At 46.5% G+C, this 19,094-nt stretch overlaps 1 protein-coding gene across 4 annotated transcripts in view; it reads right to left on the reverse strand.

The window, feature by feature from the left end:
• VASH2 (vasohibin 2) overlaps window positions 1-19,094 on the reverse strand; it is a 68,901-nt gene that overhangs the window by 14,451 nt on the left and 35,356 nt on the right. For all 4 annotated transcript variants that reach the window (XM_073338934.1, XM_073338932.1, XM_073338933.1 and 1 more), the window contains 2 exons: window positions 18,484-18,558; window positions 1,820-2,201 (listed from right to left, as the gene is read on the reverse strand). In XM_073338934.1, the coding sequence (XP_073195035.1) occupies window positions 1,820-2,201; window positions 18,484-18,558 (457 nt within the window). The remainder of the gene's footprint in view (window positions 1-1,819; window positions 2,202-18,483; window positions 18,559-19,094) is intronic.

Consider the following 19,094-nt stretch of genomic DNA (forward strand, 5'->3'; position numbering starts at 1 on the left):
CTCGTGGACAGAAGCCAGGATGAGGATAGTCACTTCAGACCCACATCCCATCCTCCACACGTGTACCTTGACAGTGGCAGGAGAGGGGGGCTGTAGCGGCAGCGCTAGGAAGTCTCTGTTTAGGCAGATTTACCACCCATTTTCCATTGTGCTAACCGGTGCCTGTGAGCAAACTGAAACGGTAGAGACAGACTCTGTAACACCAGGTCACATGTAAGAAGCTCTCTCTCTACCCAGCCAAATGATTCATTCTTAGGAGGGCGAGGAGGGAGACAAAAAGTCAGGAGTGGTGTGTGAAGTAACTTACAAATGATGCCACATACCTCTCGGAAAAGGGAAGCAGCCCTGCACTTCGTGAGTGCACCTGCTTTACCCTAACTGCCGACAGGTGGCTGGAAAGACATCAAATCCAGTTTCACTGCAACTGATACCTGTTCTTCACCCCCAGCTGCCACTGAAGCATATTCAGGAACTCCAACCAGAAAGGGAGTCATATTCTCAACTCTTTGGCAACCGCAGACCTTTGTCTGCAAGTGTCCTCTAAGCTTTTCAATCTGACTCTCCAACGGGGAAGTGCCAGCAGTCTAAGGATTAAACAATAACGAAGAAAAATTAATCTGTTGCTGATTCTAAACCAGAGAACCAATCCTGCTGCCATCAGTGGAAGGCGGAACTCTAGCAGAACGTCCAAACCAGATGTAATGAAGGGGTAAGCCAGTTCCAGTCCTCTGCAGAGGAGAATTTGTTCACAATGAGACAGCACATGCTCATGAGACCCTGGAGACAGCTATAGTATTTTACATACAACTCCTCTGGAGACTTAATTTCAGGTTTCTAATTGGATACAGAAAACAGCGCACCTCTTGGCAGACTTTTCTGTGCCACAGGAGGCCATTGCAAACTAAAACCCTGTTGGCCTAGTTAGGCACATAAGGTGATACTTTAACCCAGCGACGCAGAGGAAATAACAGAACTGCTTGCCACAAAGCCCTCACCATGTCCCTTCCACAGTGAAATTCCCCACCCCACCCCCAACACACAACAGGGCTCACTCCATCTACAGGTGAGAACAGGTTGGAAGGCAGTTATGACTTTGGCAGCACAAAGAGGTTGGGATATAATCCTAATTCCTCTTCTGAGGAGTCCTCAGTGGGGGAAGAGCTGGCATAGCTGGTTCCTACACTTCCCTCCCCACAACTCCTACTGCAGAAGAAGAGGCACAGCCAGAGTATGCTGCCCTTGGTTATACCCAGCTGGCAGATGGTCCCTTGGAGGCCACTCTCAGCAGGTGCATGTTACAGCTGCCTCGGGGCTGCTGTAACATACAATAGGGCTGGGCAGTGAATCAGGGAACCATAACTGGTTCCCTGACTGCCTGGGACCACCTCTTTGCTGTCCAAAGCAGGAAGTTGGTGCAGCAGATAATCCAAGCCAACAACTGGAGCATGCACATGACTCCCCAGACACCAGAGAGTCACTAGGTCTGCTCAGTGACTTTCTTCCAAGCTCAAGACTCAACAAGCTATTTGCTAACAGCAGACTGGATATTCACCCTTTATAACTAGGAAAACTTCTGGGCCACAAATGTCAGGTGAGGAGGGAGAGATCCTACAAATAAAAAGTTACAGAACATGCAACACACAGTTCAGGAGAAACACACAGAGGGACAGAGTAGATGGATACCAGATCTGATTCTAATCTCACACTGGTTTTACTCCAGTGTAACTCCATTAACATCAACAGAATTACTCCCAATCTACTCCAGTGTGAATGAGATCAGACCCAGACTCCCAAGGCATTATAGAAATCATGCACCTACCTTCATTCTCATATCCCTGGCATATTTCTCCAGCTCCTTCCTTATGTCCGTCCGCATCATCTTTGCTACATTGAGGACCAGCTGCTTCCACTCAATGGGCTGAAAGCTGTGTGGCTCGTGCGGGACATATAATCCAATTTTTACTTTTTTGACTGAATGTAAATACTTTTTATAGGAATCTTCAAATTCAAAGACAAGATCGGTCAGGGTTCGATAGGTCAAAGGTTTGTCCATCAGATCTGATCTTCTGCTCATGCCCAGTGAGCCATACCGGCCATTACAGTAAATCCCAAGCACCACATGATGAAAATAGTTTCCTGAGAAGTGGGTTTTAAAGCTGATTGGGAATCGTTCCACGGAAGGCTGCCCATTGGTTAAGTATCTGATATGCACTGTGTCAAGGCAGCTCTGAACAAAGGTTGTAAAGCAAATATTGTTATAAGTCTTCTTACACCTTCCACCCTAGGGGCTCAGAACAAAAACATTCACTCCCACAATGCCCCTGCAAGGTAGGTGTTATAATACCCATTTTCCTTACTGGTAGATGAGGCACAGAAAGCTTATGTAATTTGCCCCAGGTCATGCACCAAGTCAGTAACAGAGCCAGGAAGAGGCCTGACTCCCAGTGCCCTCACCACGCCTGTAAAAAAGGCAAAGCCCAATCAGTATGCCGAAGAACTAGTGAATGCCCCCAGCATTTGTTCCTTCAATTAATACCAATGCAGAGTTCCTCAGTTCTGCGCTCCAAAGAACCTTCCTCTGGTTCCATTTTGGAGCTGGCTGCTGCTCAGAGTTTTCCACAGCCTTCAGATGCTAGGAAAGATCCCACTCCATACGTCTCATTTGAAGAGAGTTTTATTCCTCCAGTTTACAAACTCACCTTTGTTCTGTCAACCAGTGCCATGTGAGTGTTTTTGTCCTCAGATATCCCATTAAATGCATGAAACAAGAGCAGCTGGATTAAAGAAAGGATTCACTCCAGACACTGGCACAAAGAGGTGACCAGGAGTAGCCACCTTTTAACCTGACCATGTTATGGTGATCAACCATTCCAAATACGCCTTGAGAAGTCTCCAGAAGAGAGCTGCCTTATACCAGCATAATACAGTACTCCACAGGGAAGCTACATGTAGTTGTCTAGATCATTTCCTCAACCCCTGCTGGTGCCACCTCCGTGTGATCATTTCTGGAGTGGCTCCCTACAGACTCAAGACTGGTGCTGGTTGGTTCTAGTGGGAGCCAAATCCAGCCATCCTTTGCCAGCAAGGAGATTGGACAGATGTAAGGGGCACAGATATGATCATCAGCAGCATACCAATCAAATTATCTCTGCTGAAGGGTGAGAGGGAGGGACTAGAAGGGAAGCACTAAAATGAGATCCTTTAGGCCTGGTTCTGCTCTCAGTCACATCAGTGAGAGTCAAGAGTCACTCTTTAAGGTCAATGGAATCAGACCAGCGTGAAGCCAATGTGAAACAGAAAAGCAGACCCTTTGCCCTCAGAGAAAAATGGCCTCCCCTCAAGTCAAAGGGCCAGAGCTCGCTGAAGCAAAACATGCTCTGTCCACACTCATGGCACACCTTTGTGGTCCTCCCTACCATAGCCAGCTGATTACTCCAGAATCCTCAGCTGCTCCAGTAGCATAAAGGGGCTGGAGCAGAGGCCAGAATCTGGATCCTCAGCTGCCTTGTGCTGCTCTGCCAGTGGGTTTCTTTGGCAAGGTAAAGCTGCTAACTCTTCTCTGTAGTGGAGGCAGGGGACATGGCTATGGGAAAGGTATATTGTTGGGGTATCCTTATGCCCGACTACACCCCGGCTGCTGGAACAGGCCTAGAACAGCTAGAAGAAGTTAGAGGAGGCTTCAGGCCTTAGAAAATGCTCTAAGTTGTACTGTGGGGGAGAATTAGAGGAATAGGCCTAGCGCAGATCAGCCCAGGATCCAGAGGGACTAAGATGGTTTAAGACTATCCCCATGCACTCTCACCCACACTGCCCCGACTGCAGTTCAAGATCTGGCCAAAATCTCTCTCAGTATAGAAAACAAGGGATGACCCAACAAGGAAAATGTTGCATATACAATTCCTGATCCTGGGATCTTTGGCATCCTCTCCCTGCACCCCCCCCCCCAAAAAAAAATTCTTTAACACAAACACAACAATAGGCATTATATAGTTGAAATGGCATAGGACATTAGTCTGAAAATTCTTCCTGCCTATAGCCTGTTTTCCTCCCCCCTTCCTGCATACCAGGAGTGCCTGACAGCTGCTTAGAAACTGGAGAACAAAAAACTTTTTACCAACACAAGAAAAGAAAAGATCAGAGTCCTGATTCTGATCTCACTTGAACTGATACTATATACTTTTGCCAGTGTAACACCACTGAAATCAATACAGTAGCATGAACTCAAATTCAGCCCCTAGTTCCTAAAGCTGTGTGAAGAAGAATATCCAGTGATCCTCATACATCCTCCAAAATCTTTTCTCCAGGTGGTTTCACCCAGTTGGCATTGGACAAGTCTCACTTTGTGAGACCACCACCATTTTTTCCTATTCTCCTTCCAGCATGAGCATGCCTTGGAATCCCTGAAACTCACTAGAAAAGGATTCCAGGATCATCTAGACCCAGAGGTCTAAAGTCCATACTCCAGAGGTTAAAACATATTGATGTCTTTGTCCAGCAATCGGCCAGATCCTCTGCTGGTGTCAGCATAGTTCTATTGCCTTTATCAGAATTATGCCAATTTACATCAAGTTACATCACCCCTCTACCCAGTGAGACCAGAACATGAACTCATTACCCTTTGGTAAGAGTGAGAAGAGAGGGGCTCTACACGCGACAAAAGCTCACTTGTCCTAACCATGGTAAAGGCCTGGAGCCATTAAACCCAGAGTCGCTCCACTGAAGGGGAGGATTAAACAGGAATCCAGCACATTCAAGAAGGCAACATTTTTGAGCAAGAAAAAAAATTTAACTTCTGAGCATCAAACTGAAGAATTTGATAAAGAGAAAACACATTAAAAGAAGTAGAGACAAACATAGCAAGCCTGGCAGGTCTACATCTTCTGCACATTAATGGACTCTCCCCACCAACCAATATCCATTTCTTGCAAAACAGAATAAAAGAACAAGCCCGCAGAGTAGATCATTTAAGCAGCCCAGAAATCCAAGTGCAACACATGGTGCAACTGGATAAACCATGGCAGTATATGCATCCCTCCATCCATCTGCTACCTCCAGATTACAGTAAACAAACACAGATTCTGATCTTAGCTACACTGGTGCAAATCAGGAGTATCTCCATTGCATTCAGTGGTCTTGACTGTAAGCTCAATTACACCAGTGAAAATCAGGAGTAACCTCACTGAAGTCAATGGAATTAAATGAGTGTAAATCCAGTGAGAGATCAAAATCAGGCCCAATGCAGTTACACCAGTTGGAGAATTACGCCTACAACTGCTTCATTTAAAATGTGACCTCAGTCTTCTCGTAACAGAATGCAATATTCTGTATATGCTAAGATCAGGTTACTATCATTTTTCTTCTGTGGATATACTCTTTTAACGGCCTATTGTATTTATTATTCTATGTAACTGACTAGACCAATGCCTTTTGTTAGCACCTAATAAACTTTCAAGTGTTTCACTGATCTGCCACAATTGTTCCCTTCATTATAAAAGGGTTTTAACCCCATTTCACTCTGAGTAGCTCTCTACTAAGTCCACACAAAGCCTCCATGGCCACCTGCCCATATGCACACGCTTCTACCATAAGGTCTCAGAAGTCGCAATTTAATTGCATTAAGCTCTAAGTAGGAGTAAAAGCCTTTGGAGGAAGGAAATGGCTTTACTTACCAGCAGCTATCACAGAAACAACTGCTGTGAAAATTAACCTTTAGGTGCATGATGCGTCTGCTAAGCGACAAGTCAATCAGAATCTCCAATAGAGATGAAATGAAACACACAGCAACTTGGTTAGAAAGGCAACTTAGATCTTCCCCTCTGGCTGGGTGTCATGATCTCCTTTCTAGTCCCCCCACAAGTAGAGCTGTGCTGCAGCAAACAGAAGGCCAAGACATACCAATACTGCTGTCACAGTCACATTTTTGAGAGACGTGGGTCTGACTGCAGGAATGGGAATCGGGAATTCAGTTCTGTGCTATAGCACAGAAGGCACAACATGCCAGAGATGGAAGAAGCAAAAGTGGCTACCCCCTCTAGATTCCAGGCTACTGCAGGGGCCGATATAGCTCTGCTTATAAATTAGCGCAGTCTCCCCAGGGCTATCTATGGGCTGTGCAGCTGCCCAGAATCCCCCATAGCACTCAGGTATGCTAATCTCCCAACCTGCCTCATCTTGCCTGACACGTCTCCTACTCCAGGGGCCATGGGAAGGGGTGGGAGATTCCACAGGGTATTTGTCAGCCTACACAACTCCTATGCCACAGGAATTCTCCCCTGGCCACTTGCAGTTCCTTCCTTGTCCCTATACACCACTGGAGCACATATGGAAAATGAAGCATGAGTGGACTCACCATTCCCCACCCTCAATCCCCTGGCAGGAATTCCCAAGTGCTACTCCTGGCTCTGATACAGATTCCCTTTGTGGCTTTACACTAGTCATTTAACCTCAGTTTCCCCATGCGAACATTAATGGCTTAGTTAAAGGGCCTGGTTGTGATCTCTCAGATACACAAGGTGGTTGAAATCAATGGACATGCACCAGACTAAAATCAGTGAGAGGAGAATCAGACCAAAGCTTTAGGGGCTTTGAGGATGGGCCAGATTCCCAGTTGGTATAAACTGGCATAGCTCCATTGAGAAGTATTTTAATAAATTCAAAAATAAAAGTTAATGGCCTGTATAAAATAAACATTTTCTTTCTTTTCAGCTATTCATATTTAAGTCTCCTTTGCTTTAACGGTAGCAAACACTAGAGATGAGCCCAAACCCCAAATCCTGCTCTGAACCCCCCCTGCTACCCTGATCCTTGGGAAAATTCAGATCCAGATCCAAACTTCATAATCTGGGATTCTCTCTGTAACTGACCTGAATTGGAACAGAAAATTGGAAGACATCTGAACTCTGAATCTTGCCTGATTTTCCTCTCACATTGGTGTAAATGAGAAATAACACCAATGAAAAGGCCTATTGTATTTATTATTCTACATAACCAACTAGACCAGGGGTTGGCAACCGACGGCACGCATGCCAAAGACGGCAAGCGAGCCGATTTTTAATGGCACGCTGCTGCCTGCCGGGTCCCGGCAGCCGGCCCCGCTCAGCCTGCTGCCGAACCCAGGCTGGGACCCTGGCAGGCAGCAGCGTGCCATTAAAGATCCTGCCCACCCCGGCCCGCTCTTCTCCGCCTCCCCCCGCAGTGGCAGGGTGAAGAAGCTTGGTCCTGCTGGCTGCTGCTGCAGGGCAGACAAGCTCCCCTCACCCCCGCCTCTTCCCCCAGCGTGCTGCGTTCCTGCCTCTCCTCCTCTCCCTCACTGCCACCAATCAGCTGACGGCCTTTGCGGGGAGGGGGAGAAGCAGAGCCGCAGCACTCGCTCCGGGGAGGAGGCGGAGAAGAGGTGGGGACAGGGCCTTGGGGAAGGGGGGTGGAATCAGGGCATATCCCCTCCAGCCCCCTGCCGTGAGCGGCTCTGGGCAGGGGGCTGGGAGCAACCCCAGGACCCTAGCCCACACCCCCAGCCCTCTTCCCTGACCCCTGCACCCCCCACACACACACCCAGCCTCCTGCCCTGACCCCTGCACCCCCCTCACACACACCCAGCCTCCTGCCCTGACCCCTGCATTCCCCCACGACCCCAGCCCTGACTTCAGTACCCCCCCATGACCCCAGCCCTGACTCCAGCACCCCCCATACCTGCCCCCAGCCCTCTGCCCTGACTTCTGCACCCTCCTCACACACCCTCAGCCCCCCCCCCCACTGCATACCCGGACTCTTGCACCCCCCATATTCCCACCCCAACCCTGAGCACCGAACGGGAGCTCCTGCACACACACCCCCCACATTCCCACCTGCACCCCTCACACCAAATGGGAGCTTCCCAGGTAAGCGCTCCACACCCAAACCTCCTGCCCAACCCTGAGTCCCCTCCCTCATTCTAGCTCCTGGCCAGACCCTATATCCCAACCCCCAGCCTACTCCTTCACCCCCAGCACTCCCACCCTCAGTACACTCAGTGCACTCCCACCCTCAGCTCAGTGCAGAGAGAGAGGAAGAGAATGGGCTAGAACCAGGGAGAAGGTAGGTACCCACTCTATGAAATCCCAGACTGGCAGCGGGCTGAGAGGGGCCGGCAGCCGGGACCCTGGCTGGCAGGAGCCGGTGGACAGAACCCCAAACTGGCAGTGGGCTGAGTCAGGTGTCCCGGCCACCGGCCCCGCTCAGTCTGCTGCCGGTCTGGGGTTCTGACTGCCGGCCCGGGGTTCTGACTGCCGGCCCTTTGCCAGCCGGGATCCCGGCCGCAGGCTCCACTCAGCCTGCTGCTGGCTAGGCGAATGGAACCCCAGGCTGGCAGCGTGCTGAGCGGCATAAGATCAGCATTTTAATTTAATTTTAAACAAAGTTCTTAAACATTTTGAAAACCTTGTTTACTTTACACACGACAATAGTTTAGTTATATAATATATAGACTTATAGAGAGAGACCTTCTAAAAATGTTAAAATGCATTACTGGCACACGAAACCTTAAAGTGAATAAATGAAGACTCGGCACACCACTTCTGAAAGGTTGCCGATCCCTGGACGAGATCAATGCCTTTTGTTAGCACCTATTAAACTTTCAGGTGTTGCACTGATCTGCCACAATTGTTCCTTTCATTATAAAAGGGTTTTAACCCTGTTTCACTCTGAGTAGCTCTCTACTAAGTCCACACAAAGCCTCCATGGCCACCTGCCCATATACACATGCTTCTACCAGAAGGTCTCAGAAGCCGCAATTTAATTGGTCAGTGAAGTTACATTGGCTCACATCAGTGTAAGTGAGATGAGAATCAGGTCTAGTCTTTAAGTTGGATTGATCACATCTTGCATTGACACTTGAATCCATGTAGGGTGACTAGACAGCAAGTGTGAAAAATCAGGACACCTTTTTCTCGGGTGGGGATGGGAGAGGGGTAAAGTTGTGTATATAAGACAAAGACCCTAATATTGGGACGTCTGGTCACCCTAAGTCCATTTGAAAGCATGTCATTGACATTGCATTCCAAACCTATTTCATTATCAATGGAACAGTCATGATATTTCACGGACAGCATGATCATGGCTTTTAAATTAGACGGAAGTACTCAGGCTGCTAGATCCCAGCCAGTTGTAAATTAAAAATCCAGGTGTCACATACCTGTTTTCATACATTTGCAGTAGAAAGAGATTGTAGCCATCAATTTTTACCAACACTTCCATGCACCACGGATGCAACAACAGCTTTAAAAGTCAGAATTGGAACACAATGCCATGTTCACAAGAGTCCTAGCAGGAATAAAGTACCTTCCCTCCCTACTGCCAGGTCAGAAGACAGACTTTAAGCCACCCTCCTTGACATTCCTTATTTATTCTTCAGCAGTGACTTCCAGGTCGACTGTCCTCAGTTTGTTAATCTGAACACAATTTTTCTAAGTGCCAGCAGCGTGGGCTCAACTCCAGCGTCAAAGTCAAGCTGTCTCTGGGCTGTGTACATCAACAACAAAGTTTCTGGAATGGGCACTTGCAGCTGGCAATATCTATGTGACAGCAGCTGGCTTTCCATGGGGAGATGAGCTCAATTTACTGCCCAAAAGTAAATTTACACAGAGCCAACAATACTGAGCATGTAGGACTGGGCCAAGGCCCGAAGGCCTTAACCAGTTCGTACCCAGGCCAAACTCCTGTTGACTTTGATGGGAGCTTGGACTGAATAAAGACTGAGGCATAAACTGCCCCCTCTGCCAGTCTGAGAGAGAGGGGAACAAACACCTGGCAGTCCTGGGGAAGAACAGAGGTGGGCAGACAGGATTGCTGCCTTCAGTGAATCATACTCCATTTCCTGGACCTTCAGGAAGCTCCTCCACCAGGCATCTACAGAGGTTGCGATTCACTGCTGTGGGAGAGGATGCTCTCTGTAGCATTATTTCCTCTCAGCTTGCTGGGCTCACTATCTACTGGCTCTATCGGTATTAACTTAAGCACTTTCCCCTTCTGCAGCGTGAAGCCCTCCCTCCAACCAGGGACAGCTACAGAGCCAGCAGGGAATTCTCCTCTGGAGCTAACTGCTAGGAGCTGGAGGGGCCCCAAGAGAGACCACAGAGATATGCCAAGGGCCACTATATACTTGCGGGCTTTGAGAGCCAAGTCTCACACACACACCCTACCAAAGGAATGATCCAGGGCAAGCTCCATGAAGGGAAGGTTGCCCGGATGTCAGTTCCCTGCATGGGATTTTCCTTGAATAAGGACTTGAGAATTTTTCCCATGGAGAGGAGATATGGACAACAACAGGGGACTGACCTTGTTTGGCCTTAACCATGCTAGGGTAACGGCTGGCATTAAAGTATTTATACAGTAAAATGGATATGAGATGCTCGGCAAGTTAAATTCACTTCATCGGAGGGCCAGGACTTTCCAGCTGACTATGAAGGAACTGCACAAAGGAGTAACTTCTGTAGAGACAAATCTTTCCATAGAGTCTGTTTCAAGCAAAATGGCCCAGCTGCAAAGTTCAGACCTGAACCTGAGTTTCTCTCAAAGCTTGGAAGTGTTTAGTTTTGGGTTTTGGGTTCAACCCAGCATAAACATAGGGTTCAAGACACCAAAAATATCAGATCCAGATCCAAGTTCCAGAATCTATGCTTTCACAGCGGGGGATGTGGGGGGCAGTACTAAACTGTGTCCTTATAGTTGACAGGAAAAGCCTGAAAATAAGAATCTGAGCATAAATAAGTGCAACAATGTCTTCCTAAATCTGCAGCCAGCTTGAAACAGTAGCTCTGAAAGGTGTGAGTTGTTCCATTCAGCTCAAGTATTAGCTCTAGAAACTAAGGACAACAGTTTAAATGCCAGTATTGTTAAATATTTCACTGATGGTGATTTTATCAGAAAAATTCAGTTCGGTGCACTTATCTCAGACCCCAAATTATCTACAGCACCTTCCCAGGTACCAAAAGCCATAACATCTCCTTCCTCAGCGGACAGGATCATAGGCGATGACTTTTAGTTTTCCCTAGGGGTGCTCTATCCCTGTTCCGCCCTGAGGCCCCGCCCCTTCCCCCAAGGCCCCACCCTCGCTCTGGCTCTTCCAGCCCCCCCTCCACCCTCTCCCTAAGGCCCCGCCCTCTCTCCACCCCCTCCTGAGGCCCCGCTCTCACTCCACCTCTTCCCTCCCTCACTCTTCCCCCTCCCAGAGGCCCCCACTTGCACTCCACTTGCTAGTCTCCGCCCTCCGACAAGCTCTTCCTCGAGCTTCCAAACAGCTGTTTGGCGGTGCCCCAATCCACTAATTGGGGGCGCTGCCAATCGGGGTTCCACCAAACAGCTGTGGCTGGTGAATGCTGAGCACCCACTATTTTTTTTCCCATGGGTGCTCCAGCTCCGGCGCACCCGTGGAGTCGGTGCCTATGGCCAGAATATCCAGATTTGCTCTTACATGCAGTTATGTGTTTTCAGTACAAACATCTGTGTCCTATTGAATGAAAACTGAAATAGCAGAGAGAGCATCACATTGAATTTACTTCAGATAACTTGCAAGCCCCTGCTGTACTGATTGTGCTATTCATTTTCACAACTAATTCACTAAAATCCTCCATCATTTTACATATCTCCAGCCTGACACACCCTAGCACCCAGACTCCAGGGTCACTGCTGAATTTAGGACCAGCTGGCCTTGGAGTACACAGGACTCTCATATACCCTCTTTTCTTGCCCTTGCCCCAGGCCAGGGGAGCTGCACATAAGGCCCCTGGAGTGCTCACTGCTGTGGAGGAGGAGATGTCACAAGGCACTGCACTCATCCTTAGTTAGAAAAGCTGAGGGGTAAGAGCAGACAAAATGGGAAGCGGCTTTATTTAGATTGACAAGAGTGAGGCTGCTAACTTGGAACAAGGCGGCAGAGGGGGAAATAAACCTCCCACCCTTGACACGTTTGTCAGAGAAGGTTTAAGACTTCAGCAAAAATGGATAAGCTACTTGCAAAAGCATCATGAAACTGCTAGCAATATCAGAGAGGCAGAGGGCCTCACAGGGCCAGCTGTACATAATCAGAGAGGCCCCAAGCAACTTAATGTGGATTCAGATCCAAGTTCCCCAGAGTCCAAGGATGTTTAGATCCAGGGATTTGGTCTAGTTCATTATTCACATCTGGACCTGATCTCCAAGTATTTGGATCCAGAGTTTTGGCGCAGTCCTTCTCTAATGAGAACCTCTGTGTATGACAGCTATGGCTCCCAAGGAATACAGCCAGGGCTTGAGATAGTGGAAGGGGAGAAGATGGGTGGGCCTCTCCTCTCAAACCTGCCATGCCAATGTTGCCCTTCCTAGAGTGCCAACCTTCAGAGTCCAACTAGAATTAAAGATTCCCAGGAGTTTTCAGTTACATAGATGGCCCATTGATAGAGATTCCTCTTGCTCCTTTTCACAGCATTTATTATTAGCTGTCCGAGTGCTTCTAGCTATTAAGTAGAACTCTTTCAACAGTCCAGTTTTCCTGCAGTAAGGGAGTATCTTTCTTACAGAACTCAGTGATAATCAATGGGATTCACCCTGCAGGCCACAAAATCCTTTGCAGGACAGGTGGAAACACAGGGATCCAGGATGGTAGCTGTGGCAGGTGTCTTTGAAACTGGTATCCATTAATCAAATAAATGGCAGGTATAATAGGGCATTAAATCTCCGCAATTCTCACCTTCCTAGCATAGTTATATGCTGGTCTCTTTTCCCCGTACAAATGCTTTGCTTTTTCTTTAAATATACTCTCTCAGCCAGATCCTCAACTGGTGTAAATTGAGGTAGGTGCTTTGAAGTCAGTGATTATATAAGCTGATTTATACCAATTGAGGATCTGATCCTCCGTATTGCACATAAGATTTTCCTCCTAGGTGACCTGCCCTCCCCCCGCTTATGATTTCTTACCTTCACCTGTTTTAATAAGACAAATTTGGGGTGGAAAAGGTTCCCATGGCACTTTCTGGTTAGCTTTGACTCCTTCGCCATTATTCCCATCCTTGAACAGAACTAGTTCTAATGCTGTCTTGCAGTGGATGGGGTGGAAGTTCCATTGTTCGATGGATTTAAACCTGGACTGAACAATGCACAGAGAACGCATTAGGGGGCTCATTCCTGCACAGCTGGGCCTGTGATGACGGGGTGAGGCCATGGAAGCAGATAGTTAGATGGGCTCAATTAAGCAGGTAGTTCGGTTAGATAGATGCATAGACAAGGAGACCTATATAGGTCCTCCCCAGCTCTATTTGCTAGGAATCGAATAGCCATGGATGTGGGAGAGCCTCTGCTAAGCACAGAAGAGCTGCTCTCTCTGTATATGCAGGCACCGCAGTACCAGTATCAGTATCTAACTCCTCCCGTGTCCAAATGTTCTGGGATGTGTCTAGTGCGAAAGGACGTTATGTAAAACCTAATTCGACACGAAGAAGGATTGCACAAGTGGTTAAAAAAAGTCTCAGTAAAAGCTGATGGCACAAGCTGGCAAGCAGCCTGATTAAAGTGACATCTCCCTAATCTGCTCTGCGCTAGGAGGTCTCAGCTTAAAGACTCCCACAGAGGGCTGCTGTGTTGGTCTATGCCCTTTTTGGTAGCCAAGCAACGGGGAAGCTTGTCAGCACACAGAAGTTATTATAACCAGTATCTTATTTCCACAGGCAGAGAAGGGAACCGGAGGGCAACGCAAAATTCAGGGATGCATGGCTCAGACACGTTTGAAAAGATCATCTTGACATTCGGGAGAGGGAGGGGGGAGAGAATGACAAATAATTTCTCCTAACTGGAAACCTAGCCACAGATGCTCACGCTCACTGCTGCCTGCACAGAGAGGACAGTGTCTGGGGGCAATCCACAGATTATGACAAAACTGCTAAAATATACCACGGGCCTGATCTAAAGCCCAATGAAGTCCATGAAAAGACTTCCTTTGACGTCAGTGGACTTTGGATCAGGTCCCCGGTGCTTGTCACGAAAGGACCCTCAGACCATCCTTGCCAAGTCCCTTTACAGAAATACATTCCCAGCCATAGGCACTGACTCTGTGCATGCTCTAAGACTGGAACACCCACAGAAAAAAAATTGTGGGTGCTCAGCACTCACCGGCGGGCCCCTGCTTCCCCTCCCCCAGCACCTCCCACCAATCAACTCCTCCCCCTCCATCGCCTCCTGCCCACGGAGGATCAGCTGTTCAGAGGCGTGCAGGAGGCACTGGGGGAGAGGGAGAGGAGCAGGGGGCAGGAAGAGGCGGAGCAAGGGCAGGGCTGGGCGACACATCAGGGGGACATCCCCAGATGCCAGGGAGTGAAAGGGGCTGGGGGACCAGGAGCAGGACCTAGAAAGGGCAGGACTAGGCCCTTCCGGCCGCTGGGACGCTACTCTGCAGAGTGACAGGCTGGCAGCTGCCTGAGAGAGCCTGGCCAGAAGGCAGCTTCCACTCCCCGCCCAGGCTCGGGGGCAAACGAGCCTGAGCCCTCCCGGCACATTTCCGGTTCGCTCAGCATGCCTCCTACACAGCACCCAGCAACTACATTCACAAACAGGCCCTGGGGGCATCACACTTTGCACAAGAAATTTTGATGGTGAGTTTTGAACATGTAGCCATGCACATGACACCTGGACCAGCTACTAGTTCCTGGGGGTTCAAAGTCTACACGAGGAAGGAGCTCCTACAGGAGGTTCCATCCCCTCCCTGGCAGCAATGCCAGGTGGCTGGAAAATGGGTGGGGTTGTCTAGGGAAACTAACAGGAAAGCAGTTTTTAGTCAAATGTTCCATGAAAAAGTGTGCTTTTTTGGTAGGAAAGTCAAAAAATTTCAGCCAAAACTGAAAACTGTTGAAAATTGCCAAAACAATTATCCAAAAACTGCTAAAAGTTTCCAATTTGGGGGCTCTCAGTTTGCTGACTAAAAATTAATAAAGTTTTCAAGGGAAGCAGACAATTCCCACAAAAATAGTCATTTCCTTGAAAACCAAATTTTCTGACAAAAAAATTTCAGCAGAAACTTTTCTACTAGGCCTAGCAACATCATATTTAGGTGACATGCCTATAAGCATTCTTTATGTATGCAAGTACATTCCCATCTCTTTATGTGTATATAAATAGGATGGCATATGACAGAACACCATGATTACAGGCATCACAGATCATCTCTTTTGTTCCTGGAGTCAGTCTTTGGCCCTCACAGCTTGACACTACAAGTGTGCATAGGATTCCCAGACCTGCATAGTCACTGTACTAGCTGCTGTCCTTTTGATTTTCATTGGGAGGGTGGGGAAGTTTTAGGTGTGGGGATTGTCTCTCTACTTTTATGGGCCCAAAATAATATAAGATCTGATCTTCCCTCCTACTTCTACCATCCAGAAAGTGAAATACTATCAGATGATCAGAAATTATGTTATTTTCGTCCCACAGATGGCTCCCTGAGGCTTTAATAACATTCCAGGAAAACCCAAATGAGCCACTTCCCCACCCCTATTTAAAACCTGTCGGAAAGGTTGTTCACGTCCAAGAGGGCAGAAACCATCAGGCAAGAGATAACGAACATCTGAAGTCCTGATTCTGAACTTTCCTATAGGTATAAATTCAACACCATTCAAGTCAGCGGAGTTAAATGGGTGTAAAGCAAGCACAAATGAGATCAGAATTAAACCCAATGTCTCTTTTCCCTTTTCTATCATTTTAACCAAGCACAAATGCATTGTAGACTTGAGGGACCACTCATGGACTTCACTGACGCAACAGCCACTAGCCAGGCAAAGTCAGCTCCATCCAAAGGAGAGGGTTGACTGTGGTTCCTTTCAGTTGTAGCACCAGTATTCTAAAAGACATCTTTGCAAATGAAGATCAAGTTGTAAAGATTCTGGCCCTGAATCTATTCCCAGTTTCAATGGGGCTGTTTGGGTCTGACTGGGAGCAGATCCTGGCCCTCATTCAGACAGTTTGCATGGAAGACACTAGACGAAGCTTCTATTTTTGTCGTGGGGAAGGTAGATGAGAGAAGGAAAGTTGATGGAATCAGCATTTCGAATGTCATGAAACAGTTCTCCTGGAGAAAGCACGAGATCTTACCTCACCCTTTTGTAGGGCTGTTGATTAATCACAGTTAACTCACGCAATTAACTCAAAAAAATTAATCGTGATTAATCGCAGTTTTAATCTCACTGTTAAACAACAGAATACCAACTGAAATTTAATACATATTTTTGGATGTTGTTCTACATTTTCAAATATATTGATTTCTATTACACAGAATACAAAGTGTACAGTGCTCACTTTATATTATTATTTTTATTACAAATATTTGCATTGTAAAATGATAATCAAAATAGTATTTTTCAATTCACCTCATACAAATACTGTAGTTCCACCTCTTTATTGTGAAAATGCAACTTAACAATGTAGATTTTTTTTGTTACATAACTGCACTCAAAATCAAAACAATGCAAAACTTTAGAGCCTACACGTCCACTCAGTCCTACTTCTTGTTCAGCCAATCGCTAAGACAAACAAGTTTGTTTACATTTTTGGGAGATAATTCTGTCCACTTCTTATTTACAATCTCGCCTTCTGGTGACATCAGGGATTTTTGTAGCCAGCATTGCAAGGTATTTACATGCCAGATATGATAAACATTTGTATGCCCCTTCATGCTTCGGCCATCATTCCAGAGAACATGCTTCCATGCTGATGACACTCGTTACAAAAATGCGTTAATTAAATTTGTGACTGAACTCCTTGTGGGGAGAATTGTAGGTCTCCAGCTCTGTTTTAGCTGCATTCAGCCATATATTTCATGTTATAGCAGTCTCGGATGATGACCCAGCACATGTTGTTCATTTTAAGAACACTTTCACTGCAGATCCGACAAAACGCAAAGAAGCTATCAATGTGAAATTTCTAAAGATAGCTACAATACTTGATCCAAGGTTTAAGAATCTGAAGTGCCTACCAAAATCTGAGAGGGATGAAGTGTGGAGCATACTTTCAAAAGTCTTAAAAGAGCAACACTCCGATGCAGAAACTACAGAACCCAAATCACCAAAAAAAACCAAAATCAGCCTTCTGCTGGTGGCATCTGACTCAGATTTTGAAAATGAACATGCATCAGTCTGCTCTGCTTTGGACTGTTATTGAGCAGAACCTGCCATCAGCAGGTACGCATGTCCTCGGGAATGGTGGATGAAGAATGAAGGGACATATTAATCTTTCATGCATCTGGCATGTAAATACCTTGTGACTCCGGCTGCAAAGGTACCACGCAAATGCCTGTTCTTATTCTCAGGTGACATTGTGAATAAGAAGCAGGCAGCATTATTTCCTGCAAATGTAAACAAACTTCATTGGCTGAACAAGAAATAGGACTGAGTGGACTTGTAGGCTCTAAACTTTTACATTGTTTTATTTTTGAATGCAGTTATTTTTTTGTACATAATTGTACATTTGTAAGTTCAACTTTCATGATAAAGTTATTGCACTACAGTACTTGTATGCAGTGAATTGAAAAACACTATTGCTTGTGTTTTTTACAGTGCAAATATTTGTAATCAAAAATAGATATAAAGTGAGCACCGTACATTTTGTATTCTGTGTTGTAACTGAAATCAATATATTTTAAAATTTATAAAACATCCACAAATATTTAAATAAAATGGTATTCTATTATGGATTAATTTTTTTAATCGCGCGATTAATTTTTTTAATCACTTGACAGCCCTACCCTTTTGCATTTAGGGCCCTCAATGCTCAGTCACTGAACTTCCCTGGGAGCAGGATCAGAACACACATGGTAGGCAGCAGCACATGCAGCCCAATCTTGTGCTACGACAGTACCTTGGGACAAAACAGGTTAATTCACAAGGAAGAGAGTCTCACCCTGAAAGCTGAACATCCTTTGCTTTTCTGGGTTTGAATAAGAACCAGAGTGTTACTTTACAGTGGTTTAAAGGTTTGGCTACATTACAACATGCACATGTTTAGTTCTGTACACAGCACAATTACAGGGGATCAGAGACAAAAGGCAGCAAGACTCAGATAGTACTGTGTTGGGCATGTGTTATAGAAACCTAGATAGTACAGACCTGAATTTCAAACTCAGTTAACAGGCCGTTAATGATTTGCCCAGGATGGCGATGGAAGAGTTTAAGAGCTGAACTAGACAGCTATTTATCTAGGCATTTAGGGTCAGATCCTTAGATGGTGTAAACAGATGTCAAAGTCAATGGAGTTGACTTTAATAGGATTATGCTGATTGACACTAGAAGTTCAGGCCCTAGTACCACGCTGAGTTCCTAATAAGGAGGATTCCTTTATTCAATCAATCACTGAAAATCACTTAGACACATGGAGCCCCCTTAACTCACCTTCCACTGAGGTTGTCATCCCGCATCCCTAAAGTGCGGATACATTAACTAGTATTATTTTTAAGTGGTTACCCCCATTGGAACAAACTGCACATGGAGAAAAGGATACATCCCCAGGATAACTGCTTCAAGGCATTTGATAGGTAAGGATTCCCTGGTCATTTCTCTAGCCGTCTCCATTAACCTAGGATAGAAAAAACTTTCAGTCCTTTTGGTCAAAATAGTCAACAAAAATTAAAGGTTCCTCTTACCTTATTGGGGGCCAAACCCCTCTGGTCTTATTGGGCCCAATTCGCCTCTCAAACCACATTCACGTGGATGTAACTCCACTGATTCCAATAGAATCACTAGTTTACAGTGGAGGGGGTAAAAAACAGGCCCCAATGTACGGGCAGCCAGGACTGAGTGGCAGCAGATGTATGGGAGAACCCAGATGTCTCAGAAGGGTCACCTTCAAGCAATGGCTTTTGCTATTTTCTTTACTTAGGGGCAGATTCTGAGCCCCTCCCTCACATTCAGTAGTACCATGCACCAGCGGAAACCAATGAGACTACTCGAGGAGAAAGGATCTACCCAGCCTGGATAAGGGCATCAGAATCTGAGCCTTAGACTAATCTCGATGGAGAAGGGACTGTTTCTCACTGCATGCTTATACAGGGCATAGGGACTCTAGGTGCTACTGTAATACAAATTTTACCAACATTAACAGAATATGTTATT

The sequence above is a fragment of the Lepidochelys kempii genome, chromosome 3 (assembly GCF_965140265.1).
Source record: "Lepidochelys kempii isolate rLepKem1 chromosome 3, rLepKem1.hap2, whole genome shotgun sequence".
NCBI classification, from domain to species: domain Eukaryota; kingdom Metazoa; phylum Chordata; order Testudines; family Cheloniidae; genus Lepidochelys; species Lepidochelys kempii.